The 18109-nt window shown below is 37.6% G+C and overlaps 1 protein-coding gene across 1 annotated transcript in view; it reads right to left on the bottom strand.

The window, feature by feature from the left end:
- The window catches only part of LOC133663854 (Na(+)/H(+) exchange regulatory cofactor NHE-RF3-like), a 73903-nt gene extending 61005 nt beyond the window's left edge, over nt 1–12898 (bottom strand). Inside the window, exons 1-2 of the mRNA XM_062068565.1 lie at nt 12703–12898; nt 11821–11848 (exon numbers count right to left, since the gene is read on the bottom strand). Of these exons, the coding sequence (XP_061924549.1) occupies nt 11821–11848; nt 12703–12718 (44 nt within the window). The 5' untranslated portion in view covers nt 12719–12898. The remainder of the gene's footprint in view (nt 1–11820; nt 11849–12702) is intronic.
- Between the last annotated feature and the right edge of the window lie 5211 nt (nt 12899–18109).

The following is an 18109-nucleotide window of genomic DNA, read 5'->3' as shown; positions in this document are numbered from 1 at the left end:
AAAGTTAGATTTATATTCTAATACATCTAAGGGCATCTGTGAAACATAGAGTCTGAAGAAGTACAGATAAGAGCCACTCAGCGCCATTGTCAAAACAAAACGTAGAGAAGCGTTAAACAAATTCTAATCAGAAGGAAGACAGACCAAAATATGAGAACTTAAGTAAACAGACAGCAAGTAAACCAGAAATAATAATGTAAATAAATAACAAAGAAAGCTAATTTTTATGTGACATTGGTGCATGTAGAATTACAAATAGAGAATAAAACTAAATGGAAATAACTGTCTGCAAGATGAGCATGACGTCATGAATTGTGCTCGGGTTAGTAATAGATAGATAGATAGACAGATACAACGTTATTGATTCCTTCAGGAGAGTTCCCTTTGGAAGAAGAACTAAAAAGTAAACAGTAACTAATAAGGGTATAAATGGAAACAAAATAGATTATATTAAAAGAGAAACTAGGCATTAACGACCAAGATATAAAAAAGTATTGCACTGTTATTGTTTTGCATTCCCTGTCATCCTAGCCCCCCAAAGAGGAATTGTACAGTGTAATGATGTATGAGACAAAGGATTTTTTATAGGCTAAACCAGTAGTTCTCAAAGGAGGGTATGGTGTTTCCGCTCGGACAAAAAAGGGAGGTACTTGAAGGTATGCCAAGGGGTACCTGAGATTTTAAATATTTTAAAATAGCGACAATTCAAAATCCTTTATAAATATAATTATAGAAGAATAATTCTTCAACAAAATAAATATTTAGAATTAAGTTCACGAGCCCAGATGGATCTCTATTGCAATATCCAAAGAAGGTTGATGATTGATTATATGTATAGAAATCTTTATTATAATTTAATCACTATTTTAATTTTAAAAAACGTTTTAGTTATTCTTATTTTTGTTTGTTTGTCCAAATAAGTCAAGTAAGACCACAACAAATGAGCAATATGGTGCACTGTTATACAATTTAATAAATCAGAAAATGATGACATTATGCTGTATTTTATTTCTTTAGTTTACTGGAAAAAAAAGGTTGAAAACCATTGCCCTAAATCATATCTAAAGCTAAAATTATTTTATAAGACTGATTATTTTGGATTATTGTGTTTGTATTGTGAGAGAAGGAGAGAAAGTGAGAGAGAGAGGAAGAGAGAGCAGGTGAAAAAACAGAATGAGGGTGAAGAGGATGGTTTGAGAAAATATGGGAAAAGGATGTTTATAACCTTACGTTATGTGAATGGTTTCTAGGAGAACAGAAAATAGAAACATTGTGTGAAGTGTAAGGAAGAGATGGATACAGGATGTTGTTTGTAAAGGAAAACGAAAGTGAAGAAAAGATGAAAAAGTGACAAATGAAGGTATTCGTAAATGGTATGCTGTTGATTGTGGTTAGCTGCAAGTTTGTTTGTTTGTTTAGTTGTTTGAGTGAAATGGGAAGAAATCAATAGGAATAATTACATGCAAAATGGAATAAAACTATGAGTGCGATAGATAATGAATGAATAGATGAAATAAGTTTATTTTGGTCATATAATCAACCATCAACCAATTTATGTGAGTAGTTTAACAGTAAATTAGACATATTAACAATCATACACATTTACACACAGAACAGAAAAGAAAAAGAATGACCGAAAAAAGAATAGGCGGAAGCCAAAGCTTATATTGGCCTATGATATACAATTACTGAACATTAAATTACCTGGAACATCAACGTTAAAAGATGAAAGTAATTGTTACTATATTTTATAATGTTGAGAAAACTTTACTTTTCAAGGGTCTCTTAAACCATAACAAAAAACTACATGTGTTCAGCTCATCACTGAGGATGGTACATCATTTAACTCCTAAAACTGAAATACATTTGTGTTTTTATTTTATTTTACTTGACCTATTTCAAAAATCAATATCCCCCATAAATGATAGTTTTCTCCTCATAATGTAAACAAGCTAAGAATACAAACTGCAAGGCTGTTGTTCTTTACTCGGAAACATAATTGCAATTGTTTTAAAATTAAATTATCTGAACAATTAACACATTATGACTTAAAAAATGGATTGATATGATCATAACAATAATGCTTTGTGTAATATTGAAATGAGCCTTTTAAGTTTAAGTATTGGGTCTATATTTCTTCTATAAACATTTCCCCAAACTTCAAAACAATATTACATATGGAAAAATAAATGAATAATACAACATGTGCAGACATTTCTTATTCAGCATGTGTTTTACTTTATACCGAATAGCAATGGATTTGGATATTTTTCTTTAATATGTTCAATATGTGGCTTCCAACATATTAATGATCAATTACTATTCTCAAGAATGTAGTTCATATACTCTGTCAATTTCCACTTGATTTAACTTTAATTTTTGTTTCACAATTTGACTTTGCACCCTGGACAGGTCGCCACCTCATCACAGGGCCAACACAGATAGATAGACAGACAACATTCACACACTAGGGCAAATTTAGTCTTATTAATTTCTACATATTGAGATCTATTACTTAAAATAACTACTTAACCACTGTTGTGAAACACCTTTCTAATTTATGGGAGTATTGGGATAGATGTCTGCTGTGGTGGTGGTTAGTTTGGAAATTAATTTAATAAAAGTAACTTTGAAGTGCAGTCTGACATTTTAGTTTGGAGTAATTTATATTTTTATTTAGACATTTCAGTACACCATACTTCTGGATGTTGAGCTAGAAGAGGATAATGGCATGACAGAATAAAGTTAGAATTAAAGTTGGGGTGCCAGTGATTGTCACACACACACTGGGTGTGGTGGAATTTGTCCTCTGCATTTGGCCCATCCCCCGTGATTGCCCCTGGGAGGTGGGGGAATCATGTTTGGTGATTTGGCTCCCAAATTTTTTGTAGTCTTTGGTGTGACTCGACCGGGGTTTTGAACTTGCGACCTGCCGATCTCAGGGCGGACACTCTAACCACTAGGCCACTGAGATGAAGTAGGCAAACCAAATCTCAACAGCTTTCAGTTAGCTATAGATTTTGAGAGTATAATGCGAATAACTATAACTTTACAACTGTTTGCTGTGAATAGTGTTGAATAATAATTACAAATAACAGCCTACATTAATAATTAGAATAAGAGCCGATATGTAAAGTTTAAAAAAAAAAAAAAAAAAAAAGAGGAGAAGTGTGATTAGGGCTGGCGCTTAGAGCATGGCCTTGTATGTTTGTTGTGAATAGGTTAGATAACCAGTCGGAGACAGACAAGGCAAGGACAAGACTCAAAGTGCTTCACAGACAACAAAAGGAAATGAAAGAAAATAAAAGCAAAATTAAAATGCAGACAATAAAAATAAACACAGTGCGGACGTTAAAAGTTAAAAGATTAAAAGATTTAGCTGAAAGATAAGGAGAAACGTGAATAAAAACATTCCTTTGTTTTGGAGAGTATCACGCACAGCGGGAGGTCAGAGTGCAAGCATGACAGCTTGCTCGCGCCTACTGATAGACAAATGATAGTTTAAATTAACTTATACATAATCTTTAAGTGAATTAAAAGGGTACTTAAATACACATGAAGTAGTACGTATAATCTTTGAATTAAGGTTATTGATTAGCAATTAATGGGATAGTTAAGACTGTAATTTTAAAACATGATATGCAAAATTGAACTAACCGAGAGGATATGAAAACGATGGGTGTACATGTTTTGAGTTCCAAATTCTGGAGGAAAAAACCTCAACAAAACGTAAAAAAAATACAGACGGACTTGGGTGGTAGCCACGGTTGTGCTAGGTCAAGCGAGGGTGAAAAGGATGTGCAGCCGGGGGACTGCCAGCTTCTCTGAACAAGACAAGCTCCAAGGTGTAGCCAGAACATGCTCACAAAAAATACAGGTGTGACAGCAGGACGAACAGCAGGATACAAACAGACCCCTGCTGGACATAAGTGTCAACGGACAATGTTCAACACAATCTTTGAAGCATTCCTTTGTGGTCAACCTGCACACACCTTGTAATGACCTGCTTACGAACTGTGCCCTGACAATTCAATACCGCACAGAAGGAACTTCCTGATGTTGCCTGACAGCACGACATCAGCTGACAACTACTAGGGACGCCTCCCAAGAACGAATGGAAGACGGGGACTGCTCCAACTGTCCTAGCACTGGCTGACTGAGGTGCGTCCGTGTGTCCTGCCACCCAAACCGCCAAAGTGTATGATCACCAATTAGACGACTCATAATAGGAGCCTTTTGACTCTTATATATGGTGGGACTCAAGGTATGGCCGCTCATGTGAACTATCCTTAAAACAATTAGAATGGTATAAGATGGACAACTAATGACCCACATTGTTCCCTCTGTCCTGCCTACGAAACCAAAAAATTTAGGTCAAATGATAAAAACAGGGCGTAGCTGCCGCTGATTGAACCGATACGCTAATACCACATTTTCAATTATTTCGGTTGTCTGTTAAAAACAAAGCTATTGGTTGCAATTTGGACACTCCTGCTGTAGGCTACAAGGAGCTAGCAGCTACACAACAGCTGAGCTAAAACAAAATTTAAGCATCTCAAATATTTATAGTTGCTTATTACATACACAAAGTCGCAGAGAGACAGAAGTCTGTAGAAAGTAATCAGTAACAAACGTGTCCGCATTATTAAACTTTCTACCACAGGAAACATACTGAACAAATACAGCAGTTACTGTCAGACTCTAATCCGGATTACCTTGTCTATCAGAGACATGGTTAAAACCCACAACACCTTTCGTTCAAATTAATGTCCCGGGGTACAAGATTACAGAAAAGACAGATCGAGTGACAAAGGGGGGAGGAATTATGATTTATGAAAGGGAAAACATTAAAAGTAGATCAATTTGAGTATGTTGAAATTAAAATCACATGTTCCTCAGAAATGTATTTCAAGGTAATTGTAGTATACCGACCGACCACAGCTAAAGACATTTTTCTTGATTCATTTTCAGACATCCTCAAACAGCATAGTATGAAAGAAGTAACGTCATGGAGGACGTTAATCTGGACTGGTTAAATAAAACACGTAGAAAGAAACTTAAGGATATTATAAACGGCTTCTACATGATACAAATGATAAGCAGCTCTACTAGAATTACAATTGGATGACAAAAAGCAAAGAGAACATCTGTAAATACACAAATACAAAACCAGAAAGAAGAGTGCTAAAATAAAAAATACCATTGGATTAATAAAACAATTTGGATTCTAATAAAGACATCGGGACTCAGCTCTCAAAAGAGAAATTATAACAGGTCTAAATACAGATCGTATGATTTTAAAAGTTTGGAGGAACAAAGTTACAATGTTTATGCGGAAGTCTAAGGCTGACTTTCACTTAGAATTAATCAAAGCTGCAAAAGGGAACATTAGAAAGTTATGGAAAACCAGATACAAACTTACGGGAAGAGAGCAAACAAGAAACAACACTATAACATTGAGTATCAATGGCGCTACTATCGCAGACAGTCTGGACATAAGTAATAATTTTAATGAACATTTCATCAGTCTGTACAAACCCTGAATAAAAATCCCTCAAAATCAGTGCAAATAATTGTCATTTATTCAGGATGGACTCATTTTAGAAGTAACAAATGAAACAAAGTTAAACAAAATCTTCACTGCATTATCAGACTCACGATCTAGAGATATATATATGGGTTGGACACTATCTTCCTAAAAACATATAAGGATTGTATTATTGCTCGTATAACAACGATTGATAAATAAATCAATAACGGAAAACACTTTCCCTACCACGTCGAGAAACTGCTACTATGATTAAATCCACAAAGCAGGAAATAAAGAAGACCAGAACATGTACAGACCAATTAGCCTTCTCCACGTTATAACAAAAGGAATAGAAAATTTGAAATAAAAATAAAAAAGTGGCTTTGGAGCAATCAAGGCTGCTCACACGGTCACTAAGATGGGCATTATGTTGACACATCAAATTAATGAGTATTATATTTATCCATGAGAGCATTTTTGTTGTAAATTGTGAGGTATGGCTGTTAAAATCTTGGTTGTTTTTACGAATGATGACAGATGTGAACAAGAGCATGTATTGTCTTTGTGTGATAATGTAAATACGGTGTGGTTGTATTGTATGGTAAGTATGTGTCCATGAAGGGGCATTTGGTGACTTTTCTTATAATTGAATACATGCTACAGTATGATTATTTTTGATTAATTATTGATTATTATGAATGTATATATTTATTATGATTAATTAGTGTCATAATTTTAGTGCTTGATTTTTGGATCCCTTTAATTTAGGTAGCCAGGGACTACAGATGGAAAGTAGCTATTTAGATATAATCTGGTACAGAACATATCTGTTTCTGAACTTAATGTTTCTGTGCATTGTCCCATCATAGCTAGACTAAATTAAATACAACTATTTAGTGAATTATTGTGGCCACAATAATTCACTAGGTGTTGTAAAATATCAAAGTACTATTGCAAAAGCGAACAGTGACCTCAAACATGACCTGTCCTCCGCCTCTGTTCTTGCTGCACTTGACTATCAGCTGCCTTTTCTTTTTCTTGGATGTTTCTGAAACTACTAATACTACTACTACTATTACTATTACTATTACTACGACTAACACTGTCCCTGTGAGAGGGACAGAGGGGGGAGGTGAGTTTGGATTGGGTCAAGTTTGAGCGTGTTGAGGTTTTATTTAATCGATATGATCAATCCGGTACAAGGATAAAGGAACGTTATGATTTAGATTGACAATTGCAGTGGTTGGCAGAAGCAACCCCAACCTCAAAGGAGGGTGCCAATTCAGTAATTAAATGTTTTGTGAATGATCTAATATCCCGACATGTTTTCCCCAAAAAGATTAGGTCAAACAACGTCACCTATTTTAAGAAAACAGGTTAATCTTCTTCAGTCACAATATCAGCACTTCTCAGGACCAGCAGCTTCCTAGGAAGGTGGAAAGACCATGAGACCAAAATGGTAAGTTTGCAAAATGTAGAATTTGTGTGCCAGTTCCTCTGTGCAGATTTGAGGATGAAAGCAGCCACTCCAGATTCCCTTGCACTCGCTAAGAGGGGCACGGTCAAAGCCGATCCAGGACCAACACCCGATACCCGACTGGAAGGAACGAGAGGAGAGACAACACCTTGCCAGCAATGACGAGAACAACTAAGGTTGCCAGCCAATGGGTCCACCGGGACTCCAGCAGCTGTGGAAAGAAGTGTCGGGAGTGCCGAAGCAGCGAGGAGGCCTGAAGCAAGCCGAGGGCCTGGACCAAAGCCCCACGCCCCATACTCTGCCCCAGCCTTCCCCAAAGCCCCCACAGCTCCAACTCTACCTGAGTTTTCCCCAATTTCGGCCAGCACGCACCGGCCACTGAACAGTCTGCCCAATGGACTGAACCACACCCCAAGAAGAGACAGAGACAGACTGTTTGAGTGGATCTCTTTCTTCACCAAGGCAGCCAAAAGCCCAACGAGGTGTCGGCAGGCCACCAGCCTGAGGCACCACCGAGCCATCTATACGAGCACTAATCGAACATGGACTCATACGAAATTCAGTTGTGTGTTCAAAATCAATTGATAATGAACAATATTGGTAACTACATTCATTGCAAATGCCGGGAAAAATATTTTTGAAAATGTCTTACAGTCATAAGTCTATATACATTCATCTATTTATGTTCAATGATGTTCATGATCAAAGTATTTGTTTTTCCTTTACTAAATCAAAGGGTAGGCCACTAATTGTGTTCTGTGAGATGGTTTTACTGCAGGCTGGTAACAGCGATCGCTCTGAAGGAGGGTCATAGACGGAATTTTTGCCTCGTATAAAAACATTGAGGTTTTTGCCTCTATCTGCGGTAGAGATTTAAGTTAGTGGTCTATATCAGAAATTGTTTTGGTCCAGGGTCTTAAGACCCTGGAAGGCGGGTATGTAGTAGAATTTCTGACCTTTTGACCTATATTTCTTGTCTTTTAAGAATGTCCGCTCATTTTCAATACTCTTGTATTTTTGTGCCATTGAATGGACCAGTTGTGGGACAAAAGTGAATATTAAGTCGTGCCAACCTGTCTAAAGGATTCGAGTTGTTATGGAACAGATAGGAAAAGCAAAACAAGACACTGACGCACTTGATAAGGAACGATGACGCACAACAGACATATAAATGATGGCAGAAGACCGGAACTCGGGGGTGATTTTGGCTTGTGTGTGTCTTGTGTGCTCTGGAGTACATTGTGTCTGCTTGCACGGACAACTTAATTCAACCTGCACTTCTGATAATGGGTAAATAAATTTGTTGTACTAAACTACTTTTGTTGCCTGCTTAAGCTTCGGACAATCCACTACATCACTTTATTGAACAAAACTGTTTATATTCGGACATAACCACACCAAAAACATGAGTAAAACAATTCTATCTCGAAAAACTAGTCATTTTCTGCCGTACAAACCAGGCCAAAACCAACTTGTCATCTGTCACCAACACGCATAGCACTAAACCACTGGTGCGTTTAAGGCCACACAAAAAGTCGGACAACTCAAACACCACACAAAGTTACACTATGACTCCTCAGTCATACGTGTGCTTATTTTACTGTCATTTATTATTAATGTTAATTTATATATATTAGTCATGGAATGCTGTTACACACACTATGTTGAAGTATTACTATTATTATTATTATTATTATTATTATTATTTATCTTACGGTATACATCAAAAATAATATTGAGCAAAATGTAATTGAAATATTGTCAATGTGGCCCTCCAGCAGTGTTCGGGTAGCTCATGCGGCCCCCGGTAAAAATTAATTGCCCACCCCTGGTCTTTAGGCTTTTGACGGGATGTACGGTTGAAATAACAAAGTGTCTTTTTTCCTTCACACTTTTGATTGATTGATTGAAACTTTTATTAGTAGATTGCACAGTACAGTACATATTCCGTACAATTGACCACTAAATGGTAACACCCCAATAAGTTTTTCAACTTGTTTAAGTCAGGTCATGTGACCGTCTGGCTCTGTTTGATTGGTCACCAGTGACTGCATCTGATTGGTGGAACGGAGTGAAACGTCACCAGTGAGTGTATTTGGTGAAATGCAGGCACTTTGAAGGTCTGTCTGACAGACCAAAACAAACAAAGCGTGCATTAACAGATCGATAAAAATTAGTAGCGAGCTGAATGTAGATACAAGTAGCGGAGTAAAAGTAGCGTTTCTTCTCTATAAATATACTCAAGTAAAAGTAAAAGTATGTTGCATTAAAACTACTCTTAGAAGTACAATTTATCCCAAAAGTTACTCAAGTAGATGTAACGGAGTAAATGTAGCGCGTTACTACCCACCTCTGTTCTAGTGTAACGCTTAGTTACAGTGATGTGCCGTCAGGGCCAGCAAGGCCTTCTCTGCTGGCCTAACATAACCAGAAATCATGATCATAATTAAAGATAAAAGTAAATTTTTATTTACTTTCCCTAAATATTTCTAAAAGTATTCATATTTTCTTCATGTCATATTATGCTCCTTCCAGCGCTGTTGTTTTTAGTTTATAGAGTTTTTATCCAATCAGAATTCAGCTAGTTTATGTTGCCATTCTGTACCAAATCTGCCACAGGCCTTCAGATTCAGCAATGTTGGCATCTGTGCACTGCAAGTGAACGAGGACATACAGTGATAGACAGTTGCAATAGCCGATCAGATTACGTGTTGTTGTCCGTAAGGCCTTCTAGATGGCCTAAGGCAGATATATAGTGATGTTATGAGCTAGGTAACATAAGAACTCCATTACCCAGCATGCCACAGTAGTGAACGCATGCGCAGTAGCCCCGTTTAGGTTGTTGAATGTAGACATGCCGGCAGCGGGAAGTTTTGGATGAGCACGCTCTGGAGTAAACTTTAAGAAGTCAGCCAACATGCCTCGTCTGCATCTTTTATGATTAGACAAGACAACACATATATTTGCAAGGCCATTTTCAAGAAGGATATTTAAAGAGAAACTACATCTTGTGAGACGATGTAGCTCAACTGTCGATGAAATGTTCGGATATTTTATTTCTCTATTTTTTCACGTTTAAAATGTTTTTTGCAATTTAAAGTTTGACAGTACGACAAAATATATGTTTTAATTGCTGATGCGGGTTTATTGATTTTTAAATGCGCCAGAAAAAAAACGTTATGTACACTGTTGGTGGTGATTCAATGCCCAGTGGTGCGTAAATGTGTTTCTGTATAGTATTTATCCAGCAATGGTCATGTGGGGACATAAATGATGGTATTTTGAGAGGTAATCATTGAAGTCGGACATCACTGAAGGCCTAGGTGGGAAACGCACGGCCCGTCACTGCTTCGTTGGCATGCTAGCCCTAACAATGACACATCGACATACAGGCTAATGGGGGAAATTCCAACTGACAGGGCAACATATATTTTCGACAAATAAAACCTATGTGGATATGGGTAGTGTCAGTGCCTATTTTGTTTTAAATATACTGAGGAAATGGGTTCCAACATTAGCACAGCTAATTGGGGTTTCTGGTACTGTATGTGCATCAAACACATATGGGGTGGTATTTGCTTGGCACAATATAATGCATTACATGTAATGATTTTCTACTTTGTGGATTGACATGGTAGTAGGCTATATGATTTATGCGTAACGTGGGTTGACTCATAGAATTGCAGTCTGCACTGAAAGATGGTGATGTGCGTACATGGAAGAGAATGCAATGCGTCGGGTTGGATGCAAGACGGAGTTATGCTGAACACAATGTGGCGGTAATTTTACTGTTGGCCTTGGCTTGCCATCAAAGTAAGCCTATGTGATATATAATATATAATATCTTATCAAATATAATTATTTCGATGGCGGTCCGTGCGGTCAAACTAGACATTTTAGCAGGGTTAAAGCCAACAATCTGTCCCAACTCCCAACTAAAATATTGCTGTGTAACTCTACAAATACATTTGGCTAATCAACATCAGTAAAATGTGGCATAACTACTTAGTAAACCATCTTGCAAGAAGCATAAATAAGAGAAACCTACAGTGTAGGACTTGTCGATTGCCATTTGAAGTTCCTTGGAGTAGAATTTCAGATTCGGCTGCGTATCTGGCAACCTCAGTCATGGAGAGTGGGAGTGGACTACAGAATTCTGACCGTGATTGCAGTACCATTTCTGGCCACATTATTACATATGACTCCTTTAACCTTAGTCTTATATTAATATTAAAAAAATTTATGAATGCATTTATTATTAAAACTTTTTGTTTATACTTATTGTTTTGCACTGTTGCTATTACAATATTAGTACTATTTGATTACTGTTATCAATATATATGTGATTGTCTTTTTTTTTTGTTGTTGGAGAAATTAATGAAAGCATAATAATTGTGTTAATCATGAAACCGTGTTTATTACCGTACTTAGACTATAATTGTATAGACAACATCTATAATCGTCACATCCCTACACCACACTAAAGCAAAAGGAGTCGATGAAGGCTAAAACGGCAACCAAGAGCGTGAATGTCAAGAAAGTGTGGCATAAAGGGCAAAAATCAACAAATACATCTACTCGTCAATTTACTTGTTTTTGGAAGCACCAAAACAAACACATATCATTTTATTTGATTTCAATGGGGAAAACTGTTTTGAGATCCAAGTGTTTTGATCTGCGTCACAGAATGAATGAAACCTGTGTGCCAAAGCACTGTTGCACAGCAGCTAAATGGGAAGATCGATGGTCCTTGAAAAAGTTTGCTGAAATGTACTGTTTTCAGACAGAGCTTGTCACTATCAGCTTTACTCACCGTGGAAGTTCAATAACATCCTGGGAGCCTGTGGGGTTGTACAAAACAATATTGTAAAGACGAGTATCTGGCTCAACAGTCAAGATAAACATAATATTTTAAAACTATTTACATACAACTGACAGCATACGATATGTGTGTTTTACGACCACATATGAAGATTCACTTGCTAACATCTGTCCCTGTCAGTTGTTGATTCTGGAGCCGCAATACAAAATAATTTAAAATTGTAATTTGATATACTTGATGTATAATATAGATAAATAATGACAATATAACTACATAAATTCTCTTTTTATTTTATTAGTTGTAACATATCGTCATACAATATATTGATATTAATGTTGTATTTTATGTAATTATTGATATATTATTCAATTAATTGTTATTTAGGTAATCCTTTATTAATTTATTAATTATTTGAACTAAAACGTTTTTGTACAAGTATTTATACGAGTACATTATATGTCCAGACTTGATAAGGGTACAAACAGGGTGTCCTGTATGTCAACAACACAATGAAACAAACTAAGAATATTATGGAAGGTAATTGTGTTGCATTACAAAAAACTAAAATGAAGTCAAATCGAAACAGGAGAAGAACAAAGACTATTGTGTATTATTGTGATTCTGTTATCACTGCTATCACCAGCAATCAAAACGTTGTTTTTAAATCCACCCTCTTTCTCCAGAGCCTAATCGATTACAAATTAAAGCTACAGTATGTTTACATTTCTTTAACACCATTTTAAACTATACCTAAACCTTATCTTGCCATATGTATACACGTGGTATTATTTACAACACAAATGCGATTTTGAATTTTTAAATAGCTTATATCAATGAAATGGTCAAATGCGGGAAAAGATATGAGACACTTACCTGAAATGGACCTCATGGTGACCCCAGAAAAGTGTTTTCACTGCGCTTAGTCGTTGAGACTTAAACTCAGTCGTCAGGCAGGCTTCATAGCCAGAGGACAATAAAACACGTATCAGCAGGTGAGTTGGCGGCACCTACTCAACAGTCTTTGGTTTAAATATTTACTCACTGTGTGGTAAAAACATAACTGAAGGCTGTGAACTTAGTACTGGTGTGAAAGAGACAACAAGGTGAAGATTAATCTTTGACTTGGTTGAGATGAAAACAAAAAAAACCATGCCATTGCTACGTCCAACACACATTAGAGACAAGGAATTTAGATCTGGGAGAAGCTGACCTCCCACCTCATGCAAATCCCAGGTAAGACATTTGAATTTTGTCCTGGAATGTGTTGTGAAAACGATCATTTGTGCTTTTACTTACTTTGTGACTTGATAAAGATTTAGGGCGTGCAAAACACGTACAAACCTGATAGCACACGCACAGCTGACCTACTAAACATGTGCATCGTGGATTGCGTCTGTTAAGTGAGCAGAATAAGGCATGCAATCCATTTTGCGTCTCTGCCTTCATTAATATGCAAAATATATACTGGTGATCAAAACGCCCACATTACTGGGAGGAGAAGTTGAAAATATAATTATTTAGCACATGCAATGTGATTTATCAACAGTCACCACTGTTTTGTGGGCAATATTTGGCGTTTTATTTAGCATGTGACAAAAGGACATGCAGACTGACAGTTCCACACACTGCTGCAGGATCAGTGCTCGCCCTGGAAAGACAGACGATGGACAGACGAGGAGCCGCCGTCCTACAGGTGTGTGTCAGCATTTTGGACCAGGCATGGACTGGCCATCTGGCAATGCCCGGTGGGCCGACGCACAGTTTTGGGCCGGCCCTGGCAGTCATAATTTAATCAAAAAAGTACATTAGAATCATTTTTTATAGACCGCGATGGCTAATTGGTTGATTTTCTTGATGGACATCTAATCCAATGAAATCTTTCAGCCATCCTCGGCCCGCCCTTCACCTCACTTTTGACCAGGGTTATCAAATGTTGCCATTTGAGCTGAAAACTTGGCTAATGCTAATGTTAATGAGACAGAGATGTTTGAAAAGAAAGTGCTTTAGAATTGACTGCTTGCTACAAAGTTTGTTTAAAAAAAAGGCAGCACCACAACGAACTTAACTCCAGCATCTGAAACAACATCGAGCCGAGTGGGGGAAATGCAACTCTTTACGGGGCCAATAAGAACACAACAACGAACAACAAACTGCACCTCTTAAGCAGCTTACTGTGGCAAAATGATTTCAGAATCAGAATCAGAATCAGAATAGTTTTATTGCCATTGTTTGAAAACGGGTTCACAAACTAGGAATTTTTCTTGGTGCAAACGTGCGACATAAAACACATATAACACATATTTGGTAATAAAAAGAGCTTTAACTGAGCTATCAGATAGACTTACAAGGAATTCAAGGAATTCAAGGAGCTGCTGTTAAGAGTTATTGTTCATTTGCCTGATGGCCGAGGGGAAAAAAACAGAGGTGGGACCAAGTCATTGCTTTGCAAGTCACAAGTAGGTCTCAAGTCTTTGCCCTCAAGTCTCGAGTCAAGTCCCGAGTCAAGACAGGCAAGTCCAGAGTCAAGTCCAAAGTCAAGACTGGGAAGTCTCAAGTCAAGTCCCAAGTCCTGCATTTTGAATTTCGAGTCCTTTCAAGTCCTTTTAACCACAGACTAATATATTTACACAGATTGTGTATGCTTTTAAAACGCTGTATTTGTTTATTAAAACAAGTGCATTTGAAATTGCAGGGGAAAAAAAGTGCTGACATTGCACTTCATAATAGCACTATTATCCAGTAATTTTAAACATTTAACTCATTCCTTTACAGAATAAACACATTTGAAAAAACAAGTGCAACTGTACTTATTTGCACAAAGGTGTTAACATTGTATTTCCATGGCATATTGCATTGTAACTAGTTCCACAGCAGTTTCTATCCTGTTCTTACCTTATCTCATTGATCTCATCTCGTACTGTCTGTGTGTTTATGTGTGCGTACATATGAAAAACATAACAAAAACATGAACAAAACAATGAACAGAGTTGTACTTTTTAGATGTCAGGGCCCTATGCAATATGTACACGTATTGTTAATATAGTATACATTTTAACATTACGTTACTGTGTGTGATACATTGACTAACGTAACGTTTTGTCTAGGTACCTCATGCAACCCTGCTTAAAAAAATCACTTGGCAAAAAGTATGAATAAGGTAGCGAACTGCAGTGGACGCAACAGATTGCCGTGTTTGCAATGACGTTATAACCATAGACATCTTATAAGTAGAAGCAGCATTGGTTGCTGTGACGCGAGCAATTTGGCCGCCATCTTGAAGTAGTGACAGTTGACAGGTAGAAAATAAAGATGGTGTTCAGCGTTTTCCTACTCAAATGAGCGGACTGTTGAAAATAGGAATCGGGGGATTACTTTTCACAAGTAAGATTTAACATTAATGTACTATTGGTTGTATTTTATGAAAATAATATTACCACAGAGTTGAGAAGGAGCAAAGATCTTCAATATTTGTATGTGAAAATCACAAAGAAATCTTCTGGGGGAGGATGACTGCCCTACAGGGGTTTGGTTTACAAACTTTCAGCCCCACCTAAAACAAAATTCACCAGCCGCCATTGATTATGATGCATTCTCATTTTAGGCAAAATATAAGACAATACTTTCTTAACAGTATAATTGTAACCAGGAATAAGTCTTCAAGTAACAATATTCAAATACTAACATTGTTGGGCAAGACAGAATTTGGTTTTATTCTGAATCCAGTGAAACAGATTGGTGGTTTTAGCTGATAAAGACTTTCAGGTGTTTATATATGTTTATGTTGAAGTCTTTGGCAGACGCTTTTATCCTATATATATATATATATATATATATATATATATATATATATATATATATATATATATATATATATATATATATATATATATATATATATATATATAATGTATTCATACATTTCTGGTCACTTATAGCGTATAAGAATATTATATTACTGTTAAGCAAACTATGAATAATAAAACACGCCAAAACATGTTTCCTTTATCATAGCTACACGTATGACAAAAAAGCGCGTGAAAATCAGTGGTATTCAGTGAGGTAAGATGAATTAAATGCGCTGACAGTTCATTGCTCCTGCCAAATGAATTGCGCTGAGTGGAGCGGATCACCACTCCAAGATGGTGGCCCCGCGTCTCGTCTGCGCCTGTAGGCAGTAGCGCTCGATGCTGCGTACCCTTATAAGATGTCTAAGGTTATAACGTTAGCAGTGAGTTTACAGCTTTACTGATTTAACTACACAGCAAATAAAAGTTACGTTACTTAGCCAATAAACGTTATCTTACATTCAAAACTTACCCTTTGTGCAACTTCAAATGTCGAACGAAGTTGGAAGTTGTTGCGTCTCCGTCTGTAATATTCGAACTGCGTGATTTGCATACGGCAATTCGTTTTTTGTTGACCAAGTCGTAGTTTTAATACCCGAACGAAATTAACTTTGGCATAATTGTTTCTCACTGCCGCATTGTTTATGAACAGGTCGATAGTTACCTTGCCACTAATAAACTCATGTACAAATTCCAATCCGGCTTCAGAACTAACCACTCCACTGACACATGCCTTCTCTATCTGACCGACCACATCAAACATGAGGTGGACGCGGGCAAATACTGCAGCATGGTCATGCTGGACCTTCAGAAGGCCTTTGACACCGTTAACCACGCTATACTGTTGGATAAGCTCAGAGCAATCGGATTGAACAAAACCTCTTGGAGCTGGATGCAGTCTTACTTGGAGGGGAGGGAGCAGGTGGTAGAGGTGAACGGCACCGTGTCCCCCCCCCTCTCGGTGAGCTGTGGAGTCCCCCAAGGCAGTATATTGGGACCTTTACTGTTCCTAATATACATAAACGACATGTCATCGGCATGTGACTGTGAATTGTTTTTGTTTGCGGATGACTCTGCCCTGCTGGTATCCGGCAAGGACAAGTCACAGGTGGAGAAAATCCTCAGTGCTGAGCTCTGTAGAACTTGCACCTGGCTCGCTGACAACAAGCTATCCATCCACTTGGGTAAAACAGAATCCATCCTGTTTGGGTCCCACATCAAACTTAAGAGAGTCAATCACTTCACCATAAAAGTAGGTGACAGGGTCATCACCAGGAAAGATGAGGTCACCTACCTAGGTTCCATTCTAGAGGCTAACCTTTCCTGTGATAAAATGGCAACCAAGGTAATCAAAAAGGTTAACCAACGAACGAGATTTCTCTACAGAATTTCCTCTCTGGTCAACAAAAGCACCTTGAGGATTCTGGCGGGAACTCTCGTTCAACCCTTTTTCGATTACGCATGCACCTCCTGGTACCCTAGCACCTCCAAAACCCTCAAATCTAAACTCCAAACATCTCAGAACAAGCTAGTCAGGTTACTTCTAGACCTCCACCCCAGATCCCACCTCACTCCTACCCACTTCTCTAAAGTGGGCTGGCTCAAGGTGGAGGACAGAGTTAAACAACTTGCACTGAGCCTAGTCTATAAAATCCGCTACACCTCCCTGATACCGAAGTACATGTCAAACTACTTCCTTAACGTAAATGACCGCCATAACCACAACACCAGGGGGTGCTCCACTAACCACGTTAAACCCAGATTCCGAACTAACAAAGGTCTTAACTCTTTCTCTTTCTATGCCACATCAATGTGGAATGCGCTCCCAACAGGTATAAAAGAAAGGGCATCTCTATCCTCCTTCAAAACCGCAATAAAAGTTCACCTCCAGGCAGCTACAACCCTAAACTAACACCCTCCCCGGATTGCTAATAATCAAATGTAAACAATCAAATGCAGATTATTTTTCTTATGCCTTCTGATCTCTCTCTCTCTCTCTCTCTCTCTCTCTCTCTCTCTCTATGTCCACTACTTGATGTCCATATCCCCACCCCCCCCACACCCCCACCCCACCCCCCCTCCACACTCCTGATTGTAAATAATGTAAATAATTCAATGTGATTATCTTGTGTGATGACTGTATTATGATGATAGTATATATGATAGTATATATCTGTATCATGAATCAATTTAAGTGGACCCCGACTTAAACAAGTTGAAAAACTTATTCGGGTGTTACCATTTAGTGGTCAATTGTACGGAATATGTACTTCACTGTGCAACCTACTAATAAAAGTCTCAATCAATCAATCAATCAAAAGTTTGACAACTCTTGTTCGGTGGTTGTCCTGCAATTTGATTGGATGAATGCTGTGTGATGAAAACAACGTAGATCTAATTTGATTGGCTGTTGTACTGAGAGCACACACGCTGAC

This window comes from Entelurus aequoreus, linkage group LG13 (assembly GCF_033978785.1).
Source record: "Entelurus aequoreus isolate RoL-2023_Sb linkage group LG13, RoL_Eaeq_v1.1, whole genome shotgun sequence".
In the NCBI taxonomy this organism is placed as follows: Eukaryota; Metazoa; Chordata; class Actinopteri; order Syngnathiformes; family Syngnathidae; genus Entelurus; species Entelurus aequoreus.
Note: the sequence above shows the minus strand (reverse complement) of the source record. Positions and strands in the feature narration are given on the sequence as shown.